This window comes from Epinephelus lanceolatus, chromosome 16 (assembly GCF_041903045.1).
Source record: "Epinephelus lanceolatus isolate andai-2023 chromosome 16, ASM4190304v1, whole genome shotgun sequence".
NCBI lineage: Eukaryota > Metazoa > Chordata > Actinopteri > Perciformes > Serranidae > Epinephelus > Epinephelus lanceolatus.
This window is the reverse complement of record NC_135749.1, coordinates 15,710,181-15,734,552: the sequence shown is the minus strand read 5'-3', so window position 1 is coordinate 15,734,552 and position 24,372 is coordinate 15,710,181. Positions and strand designations below refer to the sequence as shown.

The 24,372-nt window shown below is 43.0% G+C and overlaps 1 protein-coding gene across 3 annotated transcripts; it reads left to right on the top strand.

Annotated features, from left to right (window-relative positions):
- The first annotated feature begins 540 nt into the window (after positions 1-540).
- Positions 541-22,843, top strand: hycc1 (hyccin PI4KA lipid kinase complex subunit 1). Of its 3 annotated transcripts, XM_033637039.2 has the most exons (12): positions 544-693; positions 7,764-7,845; positions 9,194-9,295; positions 10,254-10,433; positions 11,283-11,363; positions 11,444-11,559; positions 12,983-13,078; positions 13,826-13,942; positions 14,921-15,008; positions 17,512-17,674; positions 18,776-19,118; positions 20,618-20,756. In XM_033637039.2, the coding sequence occupies exons 2-11, from the start codon at positions 7,795-7,797 to the stop codon at positions 19,072-19,074; spliced, it is 1,293 nt and encodes a 430-aa protein (XP_033492930.1). In that variant the 5' UTR covers positions 544-693; positions 7,764-7,794; the 3' UTR covers positions 19,075-19,118; positions 20,618-20,756. The 3 variants fall into 3 exon arrangements, with proteins under 3 accessions (XP_033492928.1, XP_033492930.1, XP_033492929.1); XM_033637037.2 differs by lacking the exon at positions 18,776-19,118 and having other exon boundaries at positions 541-693; positions 20,618-22,843; XM_033637038.2 differs by lacking the exons at positions 544-693; positions 18,776-19,118 and adding an exon at positions 3,399-3,502 and having other exon boundaries at positions 20,618-22,843.
- Positions 22,844-24,372: the final 1,529 nt, after the last annotated feature.

Here is a 24,372-nt window from a genome sequence, read left to right as displayed (position 1 = left end):
GGGGTTAAAACCTGAGAATGAGTTCATATCTAAATGAAAAAATTTGGGAATTAAAAGAAATAAACAACTGATTAAAAAATGTGTATATTTAATAAGGGCAGACTATATTAATTATGGTCTTCATGACTTTTATAATGTTTAGGCGACAAAATGGTTGAAATAAGGTAGCCTAACTGATTATGTTTATAATAAATATATTTTAATCAAATGCATCAAAGACAGTTATGGACTAAACACTGCTAAAATGCAGTTTGTAAGCTGTAATATAATAATTTATTCTTACAATACAAGCCTAAACCAATTGTCAATTCATAACTTATTAATGTGATTTATTAAAATCACCTCCTGTAGATCACTCTGCTGTCAAAGAGCACTGACTGACAGCGACAACGTACCTTGATCGTGGAAATTATTAACATGCAGCCAATAGTCTAATCTGATTGGGTGTTGCGCTCAGGGGGCGCGGCATTTATATTATATACTGCTCACTCATTGGCTCAGACGCCTGTCACTCCGTAGAGACCGAGTCCCCTTGTCTAAGGTAGTCTGAGTGGAGAAAGTAATGAAGATGGAAGGAGCTGATGTTGATGAATTATTGAGGAGATTTATGGAGTAACGAAGTGATAGCCGTTTACTTGTCTTGTCGGAACGACAGAGGACAGCGATACCAGGGAATTGACAGATAGCATGTCCGTAAGTAAACCGTAACTTCCCCTGTTAACTTGGTGTCGCGCCTTAGCCGAGCTAGCTAACTAGCTAATCTGTAAGCAACCGTTGTGACAGTCAGAAGTCATTCAGCAAGCCCGGACAGAAAGTGTGTGACAGCGGAGGATTCATTTACAGTCTCTGCTTGGTACTAGTTAATAAATACACTGAATTATATGGCTGGGGAAGCTAATGCTTGCCCTTGAGCTACCAAAACCTTGAGGAAGAATTTTACGCTGTTTAAACGCAGACTGTGGCACCGGTTGTCATTGTGGCAGACTAGCTGGTTAGCAGTGCCAGGGGACATATGTAGTTATTATTTTACATAGCTAACGTAAGATAAGATGATATGAAACAGGAAGGTTTCCTTGTATGTGAAGCAAACGAGCTTGTCTTTGCTCCCATTTCGCTACAGTAGTAGATTAAGTCACGTTTGCCACAGAGACAGACTTTGTACCTGACTTTATCCTGTTCAGTATCAGCTGCATGTGTGTGTGATCTGTCAGGACCTTGTTAAGATACTTCCTCAGGTGATTCATGTATTGCTATATACGTGTGTGTGTGTGTGTGTGTGTGTGTGTGTGTGTGTGCCCCAGTTTGGCAGGGGCACAGACACCATTGTAGACTGGTATGGTAAAGAATGCGTTGTTGGGATTTTTCTAGTAGCTATCATGTGATGCATCTTTCCTCTGTACCACTCATCCAGTTCAGGGGTTTCCTGTAGGATGGGAATTGCTGTGAAGCTTTGCCGCAGAGCCCCATGGCAGTCCTGTTGCATGAAAAGAGCTCCTTCACTACTGCACATGTCAGAAGTTGAATTAATGTTCAATCTGTACCCTTCACAAGGTCTGTGCTTCTGGTGGTGTGCCAGACATTGCTTTAATAAGATACAGTTTAAGGGTTAGTTCATAGGTTACCCTTTGCTTTCCATAAATGTGTGTGTTTGCCTATGTTATTAAGTAGAAGCTTGTCCTGTAGCAGTAGATGGGTTTGCCGGGTGAGTGATTGTGCACTGTTAAAGTGGTATTACTAGGATGTGAATGTATGTGTGTCCACCCGTAATAAAAGTATACCCAGGCTTGTTAATGTGTGGCATCCGTAGCTGCTAGTGTTCCGAGCCTTTTAATGCTTTTTGACAGTGAAGCCCGGCAGGTCATGGAGCAAGAAGATCGCACGAGCTCTGTTGTCATCCAGCATTACTGTTAGAGTCACCCATGCCCGTGGGTTCATGAAATATCCTGACAGCTTGAGCAATGAAAATCATTGAAAGCCTTTCCATTTAATTCTGCGCACAAGCACAGTATAAGTGAAACATAGAGGGTGATTTTTCCCAGCATAAGTATAGACACCAGTAGATGCCACATGCTTTTAGCTCTGCATAAAATCTAGAAAATAAAGCTAATGAGCTGAAGCAAAAGTGGTATTTAAATATGAAATTCCAGTGCTGAGCATTAATAGATTACGAGAGAGTTATCCAACTGTGGCAACAGAAGCTGAGACAAATGGAGAGGAAAAAGGCGACAAGAGAGAGCCCTAAATTGAAAAATCAGCGATGTTAATCATTGGTCTCTTCAGGCTCACTTTCCACAAGAAGACAGGGAATTGAAGGGATGCGCGGAGGGGTGAAGATGCATCACTGGCTTAGAGGCAATGGAGAAAAGAGCGTGGGCTGCTATAAGAGGATTCCTCCTTGTCAGATCTCTGTATCTGTCTCCCTCAGCAGCAAAAACCACACACACAAACCACAGACTCTGTTGTCATGTCTACTTAGCTACCAACAGTCTTCTACTTCGTGTGTGTGTGTGTGTGTGTGTAAAAGATGAGAAAAGAAAACAAACAGAATAGCACAACCCCCCTTTTTTCTTGAAGCTATATGCAACCTGCTACTGAAGAAGACCAGGGGGGAGAGCAAGGTGGGAGGTGGTGATGCAACAGGGTTAACCGCAGGCCAGGAAAAGTTCCAAATAAAGAATACAGCAGTCGACAACATGAAAAGATGTGATATGAACTGAAGAGAGATGTCAAAACAAAATGCTACAGTCCCATGAGTGGACAAACAGTGTAAAGAGCTCTTAGCACGGCTGATGAGCACCAGTTCAGGTGAAGCTGTGAGCTTAGGGCATGTTAGAGGCTCTGCCCTTTATGACCACGGTTATATAACCCTGCCACAACCTTTATTTGGACAACCCACAGCTCCTCAAAATAGTGCCTTAACAGCGTTTGCTTCCATTCAAGTTAAAACACGCTAAGAGTCACTGGTCCAGTGTGTTGACAGTTGACACTGAGGTGGTTGGTAGATCTTGGGTGGAGTCGATGTTGATACAATACCTCGTTTTGATGTTGGTTAGTGAAGTTAAACAGTTTGTCAGTGGCTTGGGTGTGTCTGTACAAGAGTGAAGTCAGCTGAGTTAAAGTTTATTTCAGCTTACTCGATATATTTTCCATCTTCCTGTAGCTTTAATTCACCGAGGGCTCAGTATCTTAGGTGTCATTGTCATTATCAGCCCAACCGGTAGTTTGTGTGGCTTACACCGGCACCACAGGAAAAAGCAGCTGGGGCAGCCCTACCACTCTCAAAACCACCCACTTTATCTGTCTCTCTCTGCTTCCTTTCTTCCCTCCATTCAAGCTTTCGGTCTTATTGGTCCTCTCACTTCCTGAAAAAAAGAAGGCTGCAAAGCATATGTGTAATAGGAAATGAGGTAATCAGCAGGGAAGGCTGCGTTTGTGTGTGGGTGTCCCCTTAATTCAGTCTCACTCGGACTCACGTCACTTCTCAGGCAGCTTTCCCAGACAGGTATGTTCTTGCTTCACTACAGAGCACCGGAGGACACTCAGTGTTTTGATAGTGCCGATTACCTGTTGTTGTTTTTTTGTATTAATCCACATGAAGTAGTGTGTGTATGGTGTGCTTGCTTCAGTTGTTGTACAGTAACTCTGTCTGGACATACAGGCAGTCTTACAACAAGGATTAGGAATGTAAACTCAAAGGAGACCTGTTCGTGTTGGAGGAAGCCTTCGGAAGGAGGAGTCAAAAATAAGCTCATTTAGACTGCCAGCCCAGTGTGTGTGTGTGTGTGTGTGTGTGTGTGTGTGTGTGTGTGTGTGTGTGTCACAGAGTTTAAGACACAGGCGTGGGTGTAAACTCAGAAACGAGCTGTCAACTTTAGCTAGCTCACAGGAACAGGTTTTGTCAAACCAGACATTGAATAAACACACTTGCACATACACACTTGTGCAATGCGTGACACATTCTCACTCCTTGGCAAGAAGTGCACTCCATCAAAGCTTTGCATTGGTGGAAAAACTCAGTAAGCCGTAGCTAGGCTACTAAAATCATTGGTTAGATCCATTTCTTGAGCCTGTTAAGACCACAGAGAGGCGTGTTTCAGTACCTTCCCTTATCCTGTGTGTTTGTCAAAGCCTGGGAGGTTGCCTGGGGCAGCACAGATTGAAAACCTAATAGACTCTCCTCTTTTATTGACCCCACGGTCTCTCCCCTTTTTAGTTATCCACCCCTTGGGTTGTCATACATTCATTTTAACCCTCATCCCACTATACATCCATTTATATCTCGCTCTATTCATTTAGGTATTGATCTCTGCTCTGTGCATCCTCCTGCAGTCCCTCTCTGTCCCTCTCCTGCTTCTACTTGTTCAGCACTTCACTGGTTTGCTACTTGTGCTTGTCAAAGCTACTCAGCCACTTATTCTTAACACTGGTTTATTAATGTGTGTTGTTTGTGCTGCTCAGAAGAAGCTCGCCAGCTGCTATATCATTTGCAGTGTGCTCTCTCTGTCTTCTGTTGATTTCTGTCCTGATCTATGAGTCCTTAATGACTGAGAGATGGCTATCAGTTAAACAGACTAAGACGGAAGACAAACATCTGCTTAATAACATAATTGCGCTCTATAGTGTTCTCACAGGGCAATTAGTTTGCCATTTTTCTCCCCCAGTTGCTTGTGCCAGTCCGCAGGATGTGCATAGAGATCCTCGAGATGGGGCACTTCGTGCTGCTTGTACCGCTGTCTCTTGTGGTTTGAGTGCAGTTTCAGAATGAATCATCATGATTTTCAGGGGTGATTAGTACATAAAATGCATGGTGAGGTTGATAGATGGGAGTGATTATGTTTATCTATTCATTTTTGTTTGTTACTGTTGCTGCTAGGGCTAAAATGATTAGTTGATTGAGTAATTAGTCGTTTAAGGGCAAATTAAAATGCAACAATTTCGATAATTGGGTGCTTATTTAGGTTACTTTAAAAATAGCAAGTCTTGGGCTTTAGGAAATTATGATGGGTTTTTTTTCTACTTTGTGACATTTAATAGGCCTAAAAAAATAATTAGTGAAGTGAAAATAATCATTAGTTGCAGTTGCTAACTTTTTCTGGCACTTAAATATTCTGCAAATTTGATTTTAACCTTGTTAAGGTTGACTGGGTCGTGTTTATACTGTCAAAAGTAAATCAGAAATTCAATATACACTTTGATTTACAGGTACGTCACATTAAATTTGCACCCGAGTGTCCACCTTCTGCTGCTGCTTTTGTGGCGCTGCCGTTGCTTCTTAGCTTGCAGCTGAGGTAGGAGGCAAATATACCACATAGGTAGGAGGCATGGCAAGCAGCTGCTGAGATTAGTCTTCAGGTATCTTTTTCCGGATACAGGTGATACAGATGCCGTGTCCCCAGATGCCAGCCTGGACAAAGTTGATCGCTTAAAAGTGACTCCGTAGGAGGAGAGCCCGTCCTCTTACAAGACTGACTCATCCACACTGTAATCACAGCCTTTTATTTTTGCTATTCAGAGAGCACATGCTGGCTTTTAGATATCGACGCTGTCCTCCTTGTAGTCTTCACCAGCATGAAAGAAATGGAACAACAGACCGCCACAAAGGACTAATTTCTCTAAATGGAGGCTATTCTGCTTTATAATCCTTCCCCATTTCATGAGTCACTGGCTCCCCTCCCCCCTGTCATTCCTGTCATTGGTACAGTCCATAAATAGACACCTGGCTGCCATGGAGGGACCAAGCACCATAATAATACAAAATAATGCATTTGAATGTGTGAAAGATGGATTAGGGAGTAGGGAAGATGGGGAGAGGGAGAGGGAGAGAAAGAGAGAGAGAGAGAAATGATGCTGTGTGGGAGGATGAGCGGAGGAACAGAGGAGGACAGGAAGAGAAGGAAATTGACCATAAACATATATTTTTTTTTATTTCTTATAACACACATGCATCACACATTAGAAGGTTTTTGGTGATTGGCAGTCAGGTCTATAATGCTCTGAATCTGTACTCTGGTCTATTGCTCTGAATTCACCTCCAAAATAGGTCTGATATAGTTTCTTTCACAGCCAGAAAGGTGTTGGAAGTGGACGGATTTTTAAAAGGTGTTATTATGCCACCTTCAGCTCCAACCTGAGTACGTTTCTGCATGACTAGCGTGCACATAGAAGGACTTCTTCCTCCCTCTTTCTTTTTTCTCAGACTCAGTTACCAGACATACCAAACATGGACTTTGTTTCTGCCTTCAACAGCCAATTTAGCCTTGTGCCTGCAGTTTTAGAGCACATGCACAACAGAGTGCAGACACGACATAAACCGCAGTGAAAACAGACTGCTAGTGAAAAACAGATAATCAGAGATGAACAGTGACTGTGTCCTCCTCCTCCTCCTCCTCCTCCTCCGCAGAAAGCATGTCTTACGGTGACAGTCACTGTGCATAGTTGGTTAAGGTGACACAAGTACACTGCAATGACTGATTATTTTTTTTAAATTCATCGACCAGTTGTTTGTTCTTTTGAAATGTCATAGTGAAAAATAATCAGCACAATTCCCCAGAGCCTAAGGTATTCACTTTACAATGATATGAAACAAGAGAAAAGCAAAACGTTGTTGCATTTGAGAACTGGAACTAGTAAATATTTTGCATTTTTAGAGAAGTGGCTCTAGAGGTTGGTAGGTCCCTGACTTTGACCAAACAATACTGCTTTGTATCATCATCATTTCCACATTGTGGTGGATAGTTTGAAATCTGGATTTTTTAAAAAAAAAGCCCCATCTTATTTTTGTCCTGATATGTTCTATTTCTGTTGCTCTGTCTCTCTGCGTTTCGCTCTTTTACTTTCTTCCTTCTCTGTATGCGACTGCAGGACAGCAGTGTCAGATAGGAACCAGCAGATGCTTTATTAAAACACACACACACATACACAGAATTAAGCTTACATAAAGAGCATAAGAACGCTGTCCAAGGAATAAGCACGGTAAGATAGTGTAGCATTGGAGGCTAAATAGAAAAGATGCGACATGTGTATAAGTTGAGTGCTTAGAAGAGGAAAGGGAGATGTAAGATGCAGAAAGTGCAAGTGTTATGGATTGCAAGGGAGATATATATATATATATATATATATATATATATATATATATATATATATATATATATATATATATAAAAATGGGAATGGAGGCAGAGATGGAGAGAGGCAATCATTAAACATCATAAATAAATTGTAGTTAAAGCTTTTTCTGTCCGTTTCTGCTGAAAGACATTGAAACCGTACAGCCTGTGCAACAAGCATCTAAATTCTGTCATGCCACTTTTTTTTCCCTCGTCAGTGCTTCATCGGTGAAGCCAGCCAGGCTTCTCTGTGTGGGTGATTTTTCGATTTGAGAGCCTGAGTTGAGGAAAGGTTAGGTACTTGCTGCAGAGGTGTGTGTCTGGAGAGAAATGAGGGGGAAACAGGAGAGCGAGAGGGAAACAGAGACTTATGCTTCTTCGGAGTATTGAATTGATGCCTGGAGGCTGGAACCTGTACAGTCACTTTTCATCTCTGCCATGGTATCATTTGCTGTTTGTAATAGAGTTTTTTTTTTTTATCAGGATACCAAGTAATAGAAGGCTGGCAAACATGGAAAGAGCTTTGGCAAGCTATGATTGCTTTTGTGTGTGTGTGTGTGTGTGTGTGTGTGTGTGTGTGTGCGCAATGCCCTATACATATGCCGCGTGTCAATAATTATTCAGTGTGTGTTTATACAGTTTTTCCTTCACTTGTAGGTAGAGGTGACTCCACTGCAAATGAAGGAACATGTTGGCTATGGACCAAGGAGTGGTGGAGGAATGGCTGTCAGAATTTAAGGTACTGCTTTACTGTGTGTATGCATGCATGCGTGGGCAAAACGCAATATTAAAAAGCACCTACCCCTGATTAGTGTGCTGTACATTCTGCGCTGCTGCTTATTTCTTCCACACACATAAACAAACACTCTCTGAAGTGCTTTGTTGCCAGAAAATTACATGCTCCTACTCAGACACGATGAGCACTCACCGATACGTGACTGCTAACAAAGCCAAGGCTCAGTGAGGTGTGACTATAAAGGGGCAGAAGGGAACTTCCTGTGTGAACGTATGAGGACCCATCTTCCTCGCTCAGTGCAATTAACCTCTAAACACAAACAGAGTGATGTGACTCGCAGCTTCTTATATAGACGCAGTCACTGTCTCTGCAGGCTTTAGTTGCTATCAAGATATCATTTAAATGTCAAAGAGTGTACTTCCCTGTTGCTTATACCTAACAAACCAGTTTTGTTTCATTATCTGTTAACATTATTTCTTAAGCCCTGTTTCCTCCAGACACTTTCAGTATGGTACATTTGGAACTGAAAGTAACCCTTCAGACATGGTACCCAGACTCTAGTGTTTCCACCGCAAACCGTGCTCTTTCATGTGGGCAGGGTTGTCACTCACTGCTGCGTCCAGCACTCACTGAATACGCAATACACAAACTAGAACAGGCTGCAGTGAGTCTCTCTCAATGAGATATTCAGATATAGTGGGTTTGTGCATTTAGTCCTTGTAAGGCAAGCGTAGGGGTTAAGTGTTGTGAGAGCACACAGGAATTACGCTCTGCGCTGCTTTTCTGTCTCAGAGTGAGGATAAACATATATGCTGTTCACATAACCAGGTCGAAATTAATGTGTATATAAACACTTGATGGTCCACTCATTAATGAAATTGTATGTTATATAAAAACTAAAGTAATGGTCAAAGCTGTAATTGAAATTTAAGGTGTGCTGATGGATTTACATTTACTTGTGTGCTAGGTACCTTAACAGAGGGGCTACAAAAAATGGGGACGTACCGAATGGTTATATTGGTACCATCCACAGCTTTTCAAAGTGGAAACATGTACACAACTGAACTGTACCATACTGCTCGGTGAAAACGGGGCTTTAGTCCTGGATGTGATGCGAATCAATGAACAGTTGAGTGTCAAATCTAGACAGCTCAAATTTAGACTACATCAACAAATGTTTGGGTATTCACTTCTCAACCTGCATGCTGTGTGTTTATTTTTAGCACTGGTAAGTCACTTAGTGTATCAAACTTCAGCTCTGTGTGTGTGTGTGTGTGTGTGTGTGTGTGTGTGTGTGTGTGTGTGTGTGTGTGTGTGTGTGTGTGTGTGCGCGCGTGCGTGTGTGTTTCAGACCCTCCCTGACAGCGCTGTGTCCACCTATGCCGCCTCACTAAAAGACAAAGTTGCCCTGGTTCCCGCGCTCTACAAGGTCATCCGAGAGAACTACAGCGATGTATGGACACACACTTTAATATTTCATTCATGTAAACATGTATTGTAAATACCCAACCACACAACCTTTTACCGACATTTTGTATCAGGGGTGGGTGATATATCGATTATACTTGATGTATTGCGGCTTGTTCCGTGTTTGAAATGACTGCATTGCGATCATCGGGTATACTGTCACGTCATAATTTAAAGACACCGGCATGAGATTCTTTTGCATTTTGGTTCTCTTGCTCTCTCCAAGGCTCTCTTCCTCTCACAGACACAAAACGAAAAGGCTCCCATCTCACACACACACACACACACACACACACACACACACGCACACACACTTGCCTGCCCATTCACACCACTCTCTCCTGGGAAATAGAGTGAGCAGGTGTTTTGTTTTTTTTTTTTTATCTGCAGGGCTCCAGGCCACCAACATTTAGTCACATTTTGTGACCACTGGGCACCAGTGAGACTTGCCGATATTATTAATGTGTGAACTGGAGAGCTGTTGTTTGATTCCTCCTCACAGAGAGTAAATCCTCATGTTTAATGGCACCACGGTAACATGTTAACTTTCTGCTAACTTCTAACTGTTGACCTGAAGCTTCAAGTGCACAGCAAAAAACATCAGACTTCCAAAATATCACGATATTATGTATAGGCTATATCACCCAGCCCTTCTTTGAGTATTTTGTCATGTTTACTGTGCCATCATTCACCTGTATTATTATATTTATACTTACCCCAGATTATCTCATGTTGTTATGTCCTGTTGTTTTTTTGGTTCATGGATCTGCCTGACTGTCCGACACACTGTATTTCCCAAGTATTGCTCTGCTCCCTGACATTACTGATGACCCATAAATGAATGAATCACAGTTACAGTGGCAGTTGCTGCCTGTTGATTTTTGTACACAGGATGTCAGGATGTAACCATGTGCCCATGTTTTTTGGCTCTCTGTTCTCCCCAGTTGCTGGAGCCAGTGTGTCACCAGTTGTTTGAGTTTTACCGAAGCGGTGAGCCGCAGCTGCAGCGTTTCACGCTACAGTTCCTGCCAGAGCTCCTGTGGAGCCTCCTGTCCGCCAGCGCAGCCAGAGACCCTCACACGTCTGGCTGCATCGAGGCCCTGCTGCTGGGCATTTACAACCTGGTAGGGGACAGGATGAAGCTGGTGGTGCACATTATATTTTCAACACCACATTCTTATGCCTCAGCTGCTCTGTTTATTTATTAGCAGTAGAGCAGAGCTGCTCTTGTTAGTAACAAAAAAATGTTTCCAGTGTGGTAGGCAAGGTAAGGAAAGGAAGAGGAAAAGGTCCTTGATCCCTTGCAAGTGGGTGTAATCATGCAGTTTCAGAAGCAAGGGACTTAGCCGCTCAACTATTTCTGGGATCTGTGTCATGTGTTTTGAAAGATTACTCCATGCACTTTCTGCCTTCTTAGACAGCTATGTATCGCGAGTAACAGGAAGTATGGGTTTTGAAATAAAGGAATTGAAACACAGTGAATTTGCTAATACACAATATGGATGGGTTGCACTTTGTAAATGCCCTTAAGCTTCCCACAGTGATGCCAGCCGGTTGTTATTATTAAAGTGTGTTGAGTCCTATTTTCCTCCATTTTGGCTCGGTTTTCTATCTATCAGCAAAGTGCAGTGTCCCCTAACTTCCTCTATGAATAGCAGAATAGGTCAGCTGTCACTCAAAACACTAGCTGGCTCCCATTAATCTATCTGACATTAACATGCACACAGGGGACACCAAAACCCTGGGGTTTGAGTGTGTGTGTTCACACGATATATACACAAAAACGCAAACACACATACACTAGCAGACAGAAACAGAAACAGAGACCCTGAGGGCCACACACGAACACCCACACATAACAGATGAGTGTGCTTAAAGTGATATGCATGCATGAGGTTTAGGGCACACGCAGATAAAAGCTTCTGTTTTTCTCGCCTACAATAACATTTTCTCACTGTCTTCTTCTTTTACAGGAAATAGTTGATAAAGATGGACAAAGTAAAGTATTATCTTTCACCGTCCCTTCCCTCTCCAAGCCCTCAGTGTACCATGAGGTGAGAAACACAAACAATTGCACACAGATCTTCTGCTTTTGCAGAAATGTGCAGTTTAAAAACTTCCTCTTCTTCTCCAGCCTTCAGCCATCGGCTCAATTGCCCTTACAGAAGGGGCTCTAGCCAATCACGGGCTGAGCAGAGTGGTGTACAGCGGGCCACACCTCCAGAGGGAGACTTTTACAGCGCAGAACAGGTAAGAGGCTTGATGGGCGGACTTCTTTGAAAGGCTGCTGGACGGGTGGTGACGTGTCAGTAGGGTGGAGATTGTTCATGTTTTTAAAATAGGCTTTCCTGGTAGCAGGCTGCGAGTCTGCCTGCTTTGAATTGGCAGCAAATACCAGACAACAACCAAAATAGGAACACACATGAAGGAGGATGCACAATCTGTCAGTTGCTTTTGAAGTTAAGCGTGCAAAGTCTTGGCAAGACATTTATTGCCTCTACTATGACAGTTTAAGGCCGCCTAAATTTTATTCACTAACAGAGTTGTCTCAGAAAGTGAAATCCAGTACAAATAACTCGTACGCTCAGTGAAATTTGAGAGGAATGTGTTGAATGTTGTGTATGTTGATCACCTTTGTACCTAAATACATTTCCAAACTGATCAAAGATTCCATTATACATTCAGTTCAGATGTTGTTTTGGATACAGTCAGTGGGGTGATAAGTTGAGACACAAATCCATCAAGCATTTTTGACTCTCAGCTGAGCTTTGAAATAAGATTTAGTCCGACAGTCTCATTAAATACAGTAGTGTCAGTGACTCCTGTCCTCAAACATATGTAGTGACAAAGAGTTTAACTGCTGCCAGGGCCAATTATTTTATGCACCAGCTTCAGTGATGGCCCGTGGCAGTTGTCTTTGCTTTGTTGCATTCATTAATGTAACGAGGCCCCAATGCGGCCAAACACTGAAGGTCGCGATGGTCTGAGTTGTACCGCTTTTTTCAGCACTGTTTTCTTGTGCTGTTTCAGATGACCAGGTAGATTATTTAAAACGGAGAGGAATTTTCATGTGACAACAAGTCCGGCTGCTTTTTAAGATCGTGCAGAGATACTTGTATCTTAATCTCTTCAGTGTAGCAGTCAGTGTTTGCCTGGGTAGATGATGTATTTTTCACTGACTGTAGTTTTTAAATGGGAAGTCCCCTGATTTTTCACATCAGAGTGTATATACAGGTCTTGAGGAGTACTACTTCATACGTGGTGAAAAACCCTTTTGTGAGGGAGCTGTGCCAAATCTGATATATTGCCTCAAAGTGAGTCATTTGAGTCTGCGTCAGTTTAAAATCTGAAGATGTTGAGTTAGGAAGAAAGGATCCTATCAGACTGCTAGCATAGCACACCCTCCCCTGTAGCTGAGTTGTGCTGTGGGGAATGTAGATGCCAGGCTTTGACAAGGAAGAAGAATGCACAGAATAAAAGGGACGATATCTCTGGTACAGTTCTGCTTTTGAAATCTTCTAATCTTTCTTATTTTTGTGGTATTTCTATCTACAGCATAGATAGAGGGCTAACTGTGTCTGTGAATTTCTGCTCGGATATGTCGTCAATTTTGTTTTCTATGTCATGCTGTAATCTAGATGTGCTGTTTCAAGGGTGTATTTGTGTTGTTGAGATTTGAGGTGCTGACCTTCCTGCTGCTGTGCTACAATGCTGCTCTCAGCTACATGAGCCCCAACTCCCTCCAGTCCCTCTGCCAGCTCAGCTCCAGGTAAACACACACACACACACACACACACACACACACATACACACTTTGTCATGAGGACTTGTGGACACTATAAGTACACACAAACCAATTTTATACTCTGTGATGACCTTCTTGATTGTGGATGTTTTTGAGAAGGGTACTTGAATAACCCTACATACATACACACACACACACACACACACAGGCGCTTTTTTTTGCAAGCACTTGCTTATCTGATCCTCTTATAGACTTTGCTGCCAGAGAGAGCCAAGATACCGCTATTCAGCAAAGAGCTTCGATGTACACACATCCCAGATCAGTGGTTTTTGGTATTCGGCCAACTGTAGCTGAGCATTGCTCCAATGAGCACAGAGCTACAGAGAAGTCGTCAGCTTTGATTTCCCCTGGACAGTTTTGTGTGTTGTCAGCTGTGTACTGTACAGTGGCATCATATACAGTAGCAGCACCTATAGCTTAAAAAGACAGGTGAATCCTCTTTGTTGCAACTTGCATGACACCTGTTGGAAAATAATTAACTATCTACAGTTTATGTTCAGAAAATATTCAGCACTAATGTGTGTGTGTGTCTGTGTTGGATTCAGCAGTTCTTTGCTTATTGTTGTTTTTGTAATCAGCTCACCACAGGGAAGTAAATTGCCTTAATGGAGCTGCAGCCAAGTGGCTCAGCAGAGTGGTTTCCCTGATTAAAGCTTCCCTGTTTCACTGATACAAGCTTCCCTGTTGCATTTCTCTTTTATTATCCTCCAGGGTCTGTATATGTGGTTACCCGCGGCAACAGATGCGCCGCTACAAAGGCATTAGCACACGGCTGACAGTCACGTCAGAGTTCCTGGTTCAGCTCATGACGGGGATACACTACGCTTTGTGAGTGTACACACATGCCTGCACAAACAGCCAGATCAGCGCAGCACAGACTCCCTGATCAGCTTTATCTTCTCGTGTCTTACATTTCTCCAAGTGTTTTCTTTAAAATCTGCTCCATGTGTCTTATCTCTGACAGCATTTGATTTGGTCTAATCATGCATGTATGTAAATACCTGTTGCAAAGAGGTTTAACTATGACAATCGTTCAGTCTGCTCACTTTGCATTTTGAGTATGAACCAGTTTACATTGCTGTGGTGCATTTCACAAAAGACGTCACGTCTTTATCACAATGTTACATAAGCAGTTGGCATCAAAAAATACTAACTGGTGTCTGCTGTCTAAACCAATATCTACAGTTCTACTTATGTGAATTTGTATGGTATTACTGTCCTCACTCTTAATCTGATAATCAGGCTGTTAAAGGCGCCCTGTGGAGTTTTCTTCTTCTGACTAGTTTTTGTCTTTAGTGGGAAAGTTTACAATTGGCATTTATTCCAAGGACAAATGACTGCAGTAAACACAGGTATTTATCGGTTCCAGATCTGAAACGTGACACCCAGGTGAACACGCTACTTTTAGCCCCTTTTCCAGTGTGATTCAATGATACACAGCCACAAATTCTGTCTGTCTCTGTCCAAGCAGTGCTTAAAACGTCTTTCCAAATGAGACAGCACCAAGTTTGGTATAAAAAGGGCATTGCAGTCTTCTTATTTTCTCTGTCCTTGCTGGTGCATTGCTTCATATCTTAGGGTGTTACCATTACCTGGTGATAAGTGGAATAGCGTGACATTAATAAAAGGACTATGTACCATGTCACCTGCGTATATTTGCATCCAAGATAAACAAAACGGGGACCCACAAATAGAAAAACGGCTCTGCAGCACCACTAGAGGTCTGACACTCCACAGGGAGCCTTTAGTCTTGGAGTCACACACTGTGTGTATTTATATGTTTATGTGGTTTTTGCCTGTGCGTAGGTGTAACGGGGAGGTCGAACTGGGATCCAAAGCACTGGATGACGTTTTATATCGGGCCCAGCTCGAGTTGTTCCCTGAAGCTCTGTTGGTGGGTTCAATCAAGTTTTTCATCTTTTACTATCACGCTGTCCTTCTATATATGTGTTTTTGAAGCTGTAGTGTGTGTGTGTGTCTCTGAGAGCATGTGATTTTGGACGCACATGCTCGCCTGTGGTTTTGATTCATGCACAGCAGCACAGTATGCTGTATTGTGTTGGTCTCTGTGTGTCAGAGACTGCAAGCAGAATGTAATCCCACTAGATTATTTACATGCTTTCCACTCTGCTCTGTTAAGCCATAATCCTTGAGGCCCAGGGAGTAGAGGATTGAACCTAAGCTCACAGTATTACTACACAAGTCAAGGTGTGCTCCTCCACAACACGCAAAACACACAACCTTTGGATTCTTATTATGAGACTGGTGTGTGGTTAAAGTATGTTTTGAGAATAAAGAAACAGCTTTGTGGACATGCGACATGAACACTATTGTAGGAGGGTTAGAATCTCAGTGTGTTTATGTAAGTGTTTACTTGTTGCAGTGGGACACACCAGGTGGCAGCATGCTGACGTGCCCCTCGTGAGACTAACGTGTTGCAGCCTCACAGACAAAAGACACGTTGTGTTGTGATTATGATGCCCTCCACCTCATGTTACTTACTCGGCTGTTATATGATCATTAGTGCCACCTGAAACGTTTTCAGCGGAAGCTTAGGTTATTGTAGGAACACTTGTGAAATAGTGTTATATAGAGCAAAATACAAAGCCTTTTTGTTTTTCTTATATCACTCGTCTGTGTAACCCAGTCAGTTTGTGGTAAGCTTTCAGGTTTATCCTTTTGCATAAATCTGGTAGAAATAAGATTATTGGTCAGATGTTATTAGTTTGGTAACATGATCTGAGCTTCAGTTTTACTTAAGAGCAAAAATGTGTCAGTGATATTAGAAATACCGCGTTTACAGGCATTGTGTTCTGGGCCACTGCCTTTACATTTGGATCTTTTTTGTATTATCTGCCTGTGTATGTCTTTCGTTGGGTGGTGGGACAGAGAAGTTTTTCCATAGTCGTACATTTAGGTTGTAAAAAGCTGTTTTCACTGACACGTGTGCTCAACAGGTAAATATTTTTAAAAAATTGTTTTTTTGTAAAACCTTTAATATTGCAGTTAACCATAAATCACTGATACTCAACTTCCTACTTGATAGGGTGCCTAATGGCCCCACAGCCATTTCCTAATTCACAGTGAAAATAAATTAGAGCATATATAGGAAATAAAATGAATTAAATAAAAACGCATCAGAATAGAGCTTGTTTATCAAAAATAGTTACACAGGAAGGATGCCTCAGTCCCTGACAGAAGTCTGGGCTAAGCCTCAAATGTCCCCAAATCCTAGAAATGCCCCTCCGTACACTTGACCTGTGCAGCGTTGCTGTAACTGGCCCCTGGCCTCCTGTCATTTTGCAAAAGTGGCCCAGAGGCAGAACAAGTTTAGTATCCCTGCCATTCATCCATCCATTTTCGTAACCGCTTATCCTCTTCAGGGTCGCGGGGGGGCTGGAGCCTATCCCAGCTGACACTGGGCGAGAGGCGGGGTACACCCTGGACAGATCGCCAGACTATCACAGGGCTGACACATAGAGACAGACAACCATTCACACTCACATTCACACCTACGGGCAATTTAGAGTCACCAGTTAACCTGCATGTCTTTGGACTGTGGGAGGAAGCTGGAGTACCTGTAGAGAACCCACGCTGACACGGGGAGAACATGCAATCTCCACACAGAGGGGCTCCCCCACCCTAGGTTCAAACCAGGAACCCTCTTGCTATGAGGCGATCACTACACCACCATGCCGCCAGTATCCCTGCCATAGATATTTAAAATTTACATATAATATTTTGTCTTTTTGCAGTAATTCATGCATCCTTTTTAAAATCTTACCAATGACATCTTTTAAAAAATCTGTAATCACTAGTAAATCATTTATTATTGCAACATAAGAAAAAATAACAACTGCATCTTAGTATGGACATGGTGAAGATATATAGTGATTTCAGGTGTAAATTTTATTGTATTGCATTCATACACAATCAGGCCTTGACTCATCAGTGCCACCTATGAAGGGGAATCTAAACACATGCTTTAAATTTGTTTGCAGGGATTGTCTGTAACTGTAGCAACATCAATTCATTGTTCTTTCTACTTGAGGTTTCCTCCACATTGATAGAAAACCCCTTTCGATTTTTGTATTGTAAATTTGATATACCAGTTATTGTATTGGCTTCACAAAACTCAGAGTCAGCAGTAATTGTTGTGGTGTCAGATGTAGCACAACAGACAACAAGTGGACCCAGTACAATGAAGGAGAAAAAAAAGGATAACAACCAAGTAACATTAAATAAAACATGTTGGGCCAGTTGCCAACCTGCCAGTGAGCCAGTCCAGTCCAATTCCTCACTGGCCAGGGGCCACTTGGCAATCCCTCTGTGCGAGCATCCTCTGGAATCCTCTGAAGCAGTAATGTTTGTGTATATGTGCCTCCCCTCGCCCTCAGGTGGGCAATGCCATCAAGTCGTCACTGCACGGCGCCGCACTGAAAAGCAACAACAAGGAGGGTGCACGGAGTATCCAGGTGGAGATCACGCCCACCACCTCCAGGATCTCCCGAAATGCTGTCACCTCCCTCTCTATCAGGGGACACCGCTGGAAGAGACACGGTAAGATTCACACATGGGGGGGAAAAAAGCAAGTGGAGATGTAGGGACACAGCCGCGGGAGTTCAAGTCACTGAAACACAAGAAGAGCGCTCACGCACATCTTTCTGTCATTTTGTAATCACATTTTTACCAGGTAATAAAAAAATAGAATTGTTTGATTGAAGAACGGATCACACCAAAGGAGAGAGTGAGAGGTTTAGATCTCTTCATCGTTCACTCACCCCTCCATTTCATGTCCTACAGTCACTGTGTACATACGTGTCGTTGTCATCATCAATTCCTAAGCTCGTAGAGCACCTTTTCTCAGCGTGCTATCTGGTGCTGCTGTCAACATCCTTTTCAGAATCTCCTTATTAAAAACCATGTGTTCAGGGTGTTAAGGTGTCCCATGAACAGATAGGAGAAAGCAAGAAACCAGGGGGCAGGTAGTGTATTTATAATATAAGACAAGTTGCAGTGTGAACACTTCGTATTAAATATGTTGTGTTTTATGTAGTTTCAGCTCTGTGCCAAAGGAAATTGATAGTGCTTAGATGGCCACAGAACAAATTAAACTTTTTGGTTTAGAATTAAGAGAGGGATGCTCTCTTTTCCCAGAGTACAGATAAGGCAGGTAAATTACAGCCTTCAGCTAGTTTAATGAGTAGTTTTCATCTGGAGCCTAACACCCCTTTATCATGTCATGGATCCTGCTCATTGGTGCCCTTATCGGAGTTACTTGTTTATAGAGAAAGCTTTTGTTATGAGCAGATGATGGAGGAAAATACTATTAAATATTAATTAATGTGTAGGGGTGAGTGGTGACTTAGTATGATGTGATTCCATTCAAATACTGAGCTCACATTCATCTCCATATTGCATGCACTTTGGCCATGTGTTATGTTCTGATCACTATAATTTTTGTCTTTTTATTTTTCTGCCATTACATTAATTACCTCTGTGTGTCTTGTGTCACTGTGGTCGTGTGTGCCTGTGCACATGGCCGTCTATCTGTTTTTCATGTACGTGTGCATGATGCGTGTCTTTTTGTCCATCTGTGTGTGTATGTGTGTTTATGTCTATGTATTATCCTGCTACCCCCTCATGCTCCCCCACCACCAGAGTCCCAGGAGGTGAGTGTAGACAGTGATGCGGCACTGGGGGGCATGGCCATCCCCGAAATCAGTGTGACAGGTGTGAGCGGCGAGCGAATGCCCAACGGAGACTCCATGCGGCTGCGCCCTGACGGCCGCGTCCAGCCAGACGGCGACCCGCTGGGCGCCGCCTCCGAGGTCAGCCTGGATGCCCGAGGTCATGACTCCGGCACGCGGGGTCAGGAGGTCAGGAGGCAGAAGTCTGTGAGGCGAATGGTGGAGAATGAGGGTTCTGGGTCGGCCTCCACAGGGAGGAGCCAGTACTAAGGCCCTACCCTCCTTCCCCCTGCCCCAATCCTGGGGTAACCTAGGTAACCGTGTGTGGGGGCGTGGTCTGAACAGCTGCATGATGACTTCCCCCTTTTACCTTTTGCACTGGGCTCCACCTTCCTCTCTCCACCTAATTGCACTATTCCTCTCATCTGTCAATCCAACATCACTCATTTACTCTCTCCTTTGTGGCTAAAGCTTCCTCACGAAGATCTCCCGCAGAGATTCCTCATATCAAATTAATTATTTAAGATCTAATGAATAACAGATTGATAACCTAATAATAAATGCATGATAATGAAATATGCTTGGCTGAATCATAAAATCAAGATGATGTGATGTTTTTATGTTGCGCAAAAATAGAGTTGAACCTAATAAAGGCAGAACATAATTTAAACAAGGAACAAAAAACAGCTATAAAAGTAGCTCAATGAACATTTCTCAGTAGATATGAAACACATACTGTAGATACAGGACTGCAAACTCTGGCTAGCTGTATCTCATTTAGTAAAAGTCACTCTGAGGTCAGGTCACTGATAACAGTAAGGCCTGATACCCTCTAACCATAACGCCCAGATGTGATCTCTGCTAGCTGTGCCTGTATTATAAGATTGTGCTCTTCAAGTGTTGTGTAGGGGTCTGACTCCTGTTTTTGCCGGAGAGATGATTAAGTTCTTGGGCCTCTTACAGCACCCGTTGGTACGCCTCGACACATTACTCCTGGGTTGCACCTGGAGACAGATTACTCCCTTCTGATGAATAGTTAGGAGCTGAGGAAAGATATGCAGGTCTTGACTGATGTGAAGCAAAAGCTGCTCACAGCGTTAAATCCAGACTTGAATCTGACAACTTTAGACTTGTTCTGACAGGCTAAATCTGACCATAAGAGATTTGAACCGGACCTGCCTATCTGTCTAATTACCAGCTGTTTACAGGTGTTCTGTTACAGTGATAGCATCAGATTAAAAGTGTGTTGTTCTGCATATGCAGGTGGCTTGCCACACACAGGGGTGTGGATGCATGCCTTGAAGAAAGCAGGACAGATGTTAATGTGTGTGTTCGTCTTCAGTTAGCGAAGACACGTGAATTTAGGGTTTTGTGTCGTTGTTTGCCTTCCTCTACTCTCCCTTTGTGGTCTTTCCTAGGCTTATGCTCTTAGATTCTGTCCTCTCCTGCCTTTGGGACAAAACATGCACTCCTCTGACAATAAACCACTCACTGTTGTCTCACAGCTCTGCTGGTTAAACTAACCTGTGTGCTGGGCTGGAATACTGAACCTGCATTGTGGCATGTCAGGTGGCGAGATATGCCTGTTAGCTGAGATTGCAGTGTGAAGGCGCCACCTGCTGGACAGTGATAGAGCCCCTCTGACATGCAGCCTTACATTTAAAACGTTGAATATTGTCTTTACACCATGTTAATATTAATCATTTGATTGGATCAGAAGGGCTGCATGACAGATGAGGTGGTTATTTTTTCTTTTCATGCTCCCGTTTTTTCATTTCAGTGCTTGTTTTGTCCCCCTCTGTCCATTTTGCAGACGCAGTGGATTTGGGTTCCCCGGATGAGCTGATGGATATTTCGGAGGTGGATGAAGGGGTGTGGCCAGGTGGGGTCGGGGCTGACATGACTCCACCCACCATCACTATTAGCAACAGCGTCACCACGTTGAACCTGGGGGCCAAGGCCATGAAGAAGTGTCGGCTTGGGGGGCGATCCAGCAAGGATAAGGACAAGGAGGCAGGCCCCTTAATAACAGGCCGAGCTGCCAGCGAGAACGCAGAGCTGTCTGTCAAGCGACTGACGCTCACTTCCAGCCAATCGGTGCCTAAGGCGGGAGCTCTCACCAGCCTGACGCGCACCGCCAGTGCCGTCTTCTCTCGCTCCTTTGAGCAAGTGGCCAGTGGCAATGCCCCTCCCTCCAGCAACCACACAGTCTCTGAAGTTGGCCGCTATTCTTGCAGCCTGCAGGAGGACGGGATGGGGTACTTGAGTCCGGCGCCAAACCACACACAGCGTTCTCCCAGCATCAGCGTGCACCTTGGCTCTGACCTTTGAACCATTTGTGACTCCTTATTACCTGAACTGTCGCCTCTGATCTTGTGACCCTGTACCTGTGACCTGGAACTCCAAGCCATGCCAACGAACAAACACTCCCGCTGGTTCTCTCGTCGCTCCATTTTAACGTCTTTGATTGTCTGTGCTGTGATGCAGCCTGCTGTCCTGCTCCATGAAGACACCCAGAGTTCCATCAGCTCCCTCTGCTGCTTTCCCCCCAGCGGTCTCCTCTGGGCCTGATGGAGCCGGGATGTCAGGGATGTTACTTCCAGCTTCACTGATTTTTAGTAGTGTACTGTTGCCGTGAAGTCGTACTGGGACAAAACAGCACTCTGACGCAGAGCAGCCTGTCTGTAAATGGGTGCACTTAAAACTTACTACTAAAAAACTGTGTGGAGAAATATTTGGAAAGTATTTTAATCGGCATCTGTTGCCCTGCATGGCTTTTCCATACATCCATCCTGACCTTGCCCAGGTTCTCAAAGGGCAGATGTTGAGTATGTGTGAGCATGCTTGAGTGTGTGTACTGTGTGTGTTTGTATGTACAACTGTTTTTAGAGTAAAGGCTGCTGATTGATACATTGAACAAGGTATGATTCTTAAAGTGAAAACAATTGTTTCTACTACTTTTTTAAAAGAAAAATATAGATCCCTTACCATAGCAATACAAGTCTCTCGTAGTGAGTGTTTTCCATCTTTTGGGACGATTACACAAACTCCCTGTGGTCACACTTCTTTTGTCAGCAGTTACAGCTGTGCTCCTTTAAAGAAAATATGCATTCTTCCCTAAATAATTAAAAAAATGACCACTAAATAATCAGCCAGTACGATGAAATTATGTTCTTTATGTTTACAATCGCACAGTATTGTCCTCATGATGGAGAAGCAATATTTGTGTCCTTCCCTCTCGCTCCTCTAGCACCTTCCTGAATTGCTGTTTTTATTTGATAGCAAGAATAAAATTTCAACTTCTGACAAATGACAAAGATGATTTTGGGAACGATGGACGTGTATGATTTGTCAAGTATTGAATTTTGCACTTGAAAGAGCAAACAAGTTGTGTTTTCAACTTTGGTATTTTCTTATGATGAACAAGAGAGGTTTGACTCTCAACTGTGGTATTTTCCTGTGGGAGAGATGTGCTTTATCGCTTTGTACGGATTTCTACAAAACAGGTGTGAAGTCCACCTCCTTGCACAGAGGTACCGCTGAGTAAAGATGTTAAAACTCCAAAATGGCAACTACATCTATTCCTGTGTGTTCTGCAGTGAGAGGGTGTGTGTGGGCAACAAGGCATCTTTCCTCTGTTCTGATCCACCCACAGCTCCAGCTGTTTGTAGTACTTTGGTGATATGTTTCCTGTGTCCCTCCTTGTTCACATCATTATGTCACAAGACGTGGTGATATTCTCTTGTACCAAAAAAGGAATTCAACTCTGCCAATCTGCTACATTTGATGTCTGAAATCAAGCTGCCCTACCCACAAGCAAACTTGTGTTCTGTCGTCTGTGTACTAGACCTGTCGAGTGTCCATAGCTTGGTGGGACAATAACAATCAATGTGTTTCTGTACGTGGGTTTACAGAATGTCACTGGGTAAGCTCTTGTTATACATCATACTGTTGTACTAAATTTGGTTATTTTGGCCTTTCTATGTCTGAAAATAACTCACTGCTACAACTTCTGGGAATAAAGTGTTTCTATATTTAAGATGTGTGCTCAGTTAATATTTGTCTGTCTCTCTGAGGGCGTCTATTGGCAGGTATAGATTTATAAATATGTTTAGTTTACAATCACCTGAAAGTAATTGCTGTTACCTTAGAACATCCTCTTTATACTACATATGGAGCAGGTCTTCTTCCATTGAGTCCACCATTTTGTTCTTCAGTAGCCCAGAAAGGACAAACCAAACACTGGCTCCTCAAGGTCATTTGTGTTTTCATCTTTGCCACTGTAGTTCCCCAACATGCAAGCTAACTGCTAGATGCCACTAAGTCCTATACACTAGACCCTTAACCGTTTTGTGTGAAGGCTGTCTAAGGATACTAATTATTTATGCAACTAGACAGCTGTTCAACACCACAGCCAGAGAAAGGTGTTGCATAATAGTATAATTAAAATAGTGTTAGGGGCTTAATGCGTTACATGTCAAAATAAGGGTTTAATTTTGGGCAAAGGTTCCGCTGTAATTAAAGCTCTTGAAAAAGGCCCAATCACCAAGCGTATTATATTCATGTATTGGTATGTACAGTGCTTTGCAAAAACATCCACCCCTCATCCTATTTTTTTCCTGTTTTGTTGCATTACAACCTGTAATTTAACTGGATTTTACTCTGATTTTTTAAAGGACCTTACACAAAGTAGTGAAAATTGGTGAAGTGAAATGAAAAACTTGTTTTAAAAAAGAGAAAATAATGAACTGAAAAATGGTGGGTGGGTGCGTACTGTATGTATTCACCCCCATTGCCATGACACCCCCTTTAATAAGACCAGGTGCTACCAGTTACCTTGAGAAGTCATGTAATTAGACTCTTATGTGCAATCTGTGTCACATGGTCTTAGTATATACGCACCTGTTCTGAGAGGCCCCGGAGTCTGCAGCACCACTTAGCAAGTGGCACCATAAAGATGAAAAAGCTCTCCAAGCAGGTCATGGACAATGTTATGGAGAAGTACAGATCAGGTTTGGGTTCTAAAAAAACATCTGAAATCTTGAACATCCCAATTAAATCCATCATTACAAAAAAGGAAAAGATATGGGACCACAACAGACCTGTTATGAGAGGGCAGCCCACCAAAACTCAAGGACCAGGCAAGACATTGACCAGAGAGACAACAAAGAGACCAAATACAACCCTGAAGGAGCTGGAAACCTCCACAGTGAAGACCGCAGTCTCTGTCTATAGGACAACTTTGAGCTGTACACTCCACAGAGCTGGGCTTTATGGCTGAGCGGCCAGAAAGAAAGCCATTGCTTAAAGAAAACATGTTTGGAGTTTGCCAAAAGATATGTGAGACTCCCCAGACGTCTGGAAGAAGGTACTGTGGTCATATGAGACTAATATTGAACTTTCTGGCCATTCGTCCAACTTTATCCTTTTAGAACGTTGTCCCTGACCTGTTTGGAGAGCTCCATGGTCCTCATGGTGCTGCAGACTGAGGCCTTTCAGAACAGGTGTTTAAAGTCATGTGACACTTAGATTTTCAACTAATGACCTAACTTCTCAAGGTAACTGGTA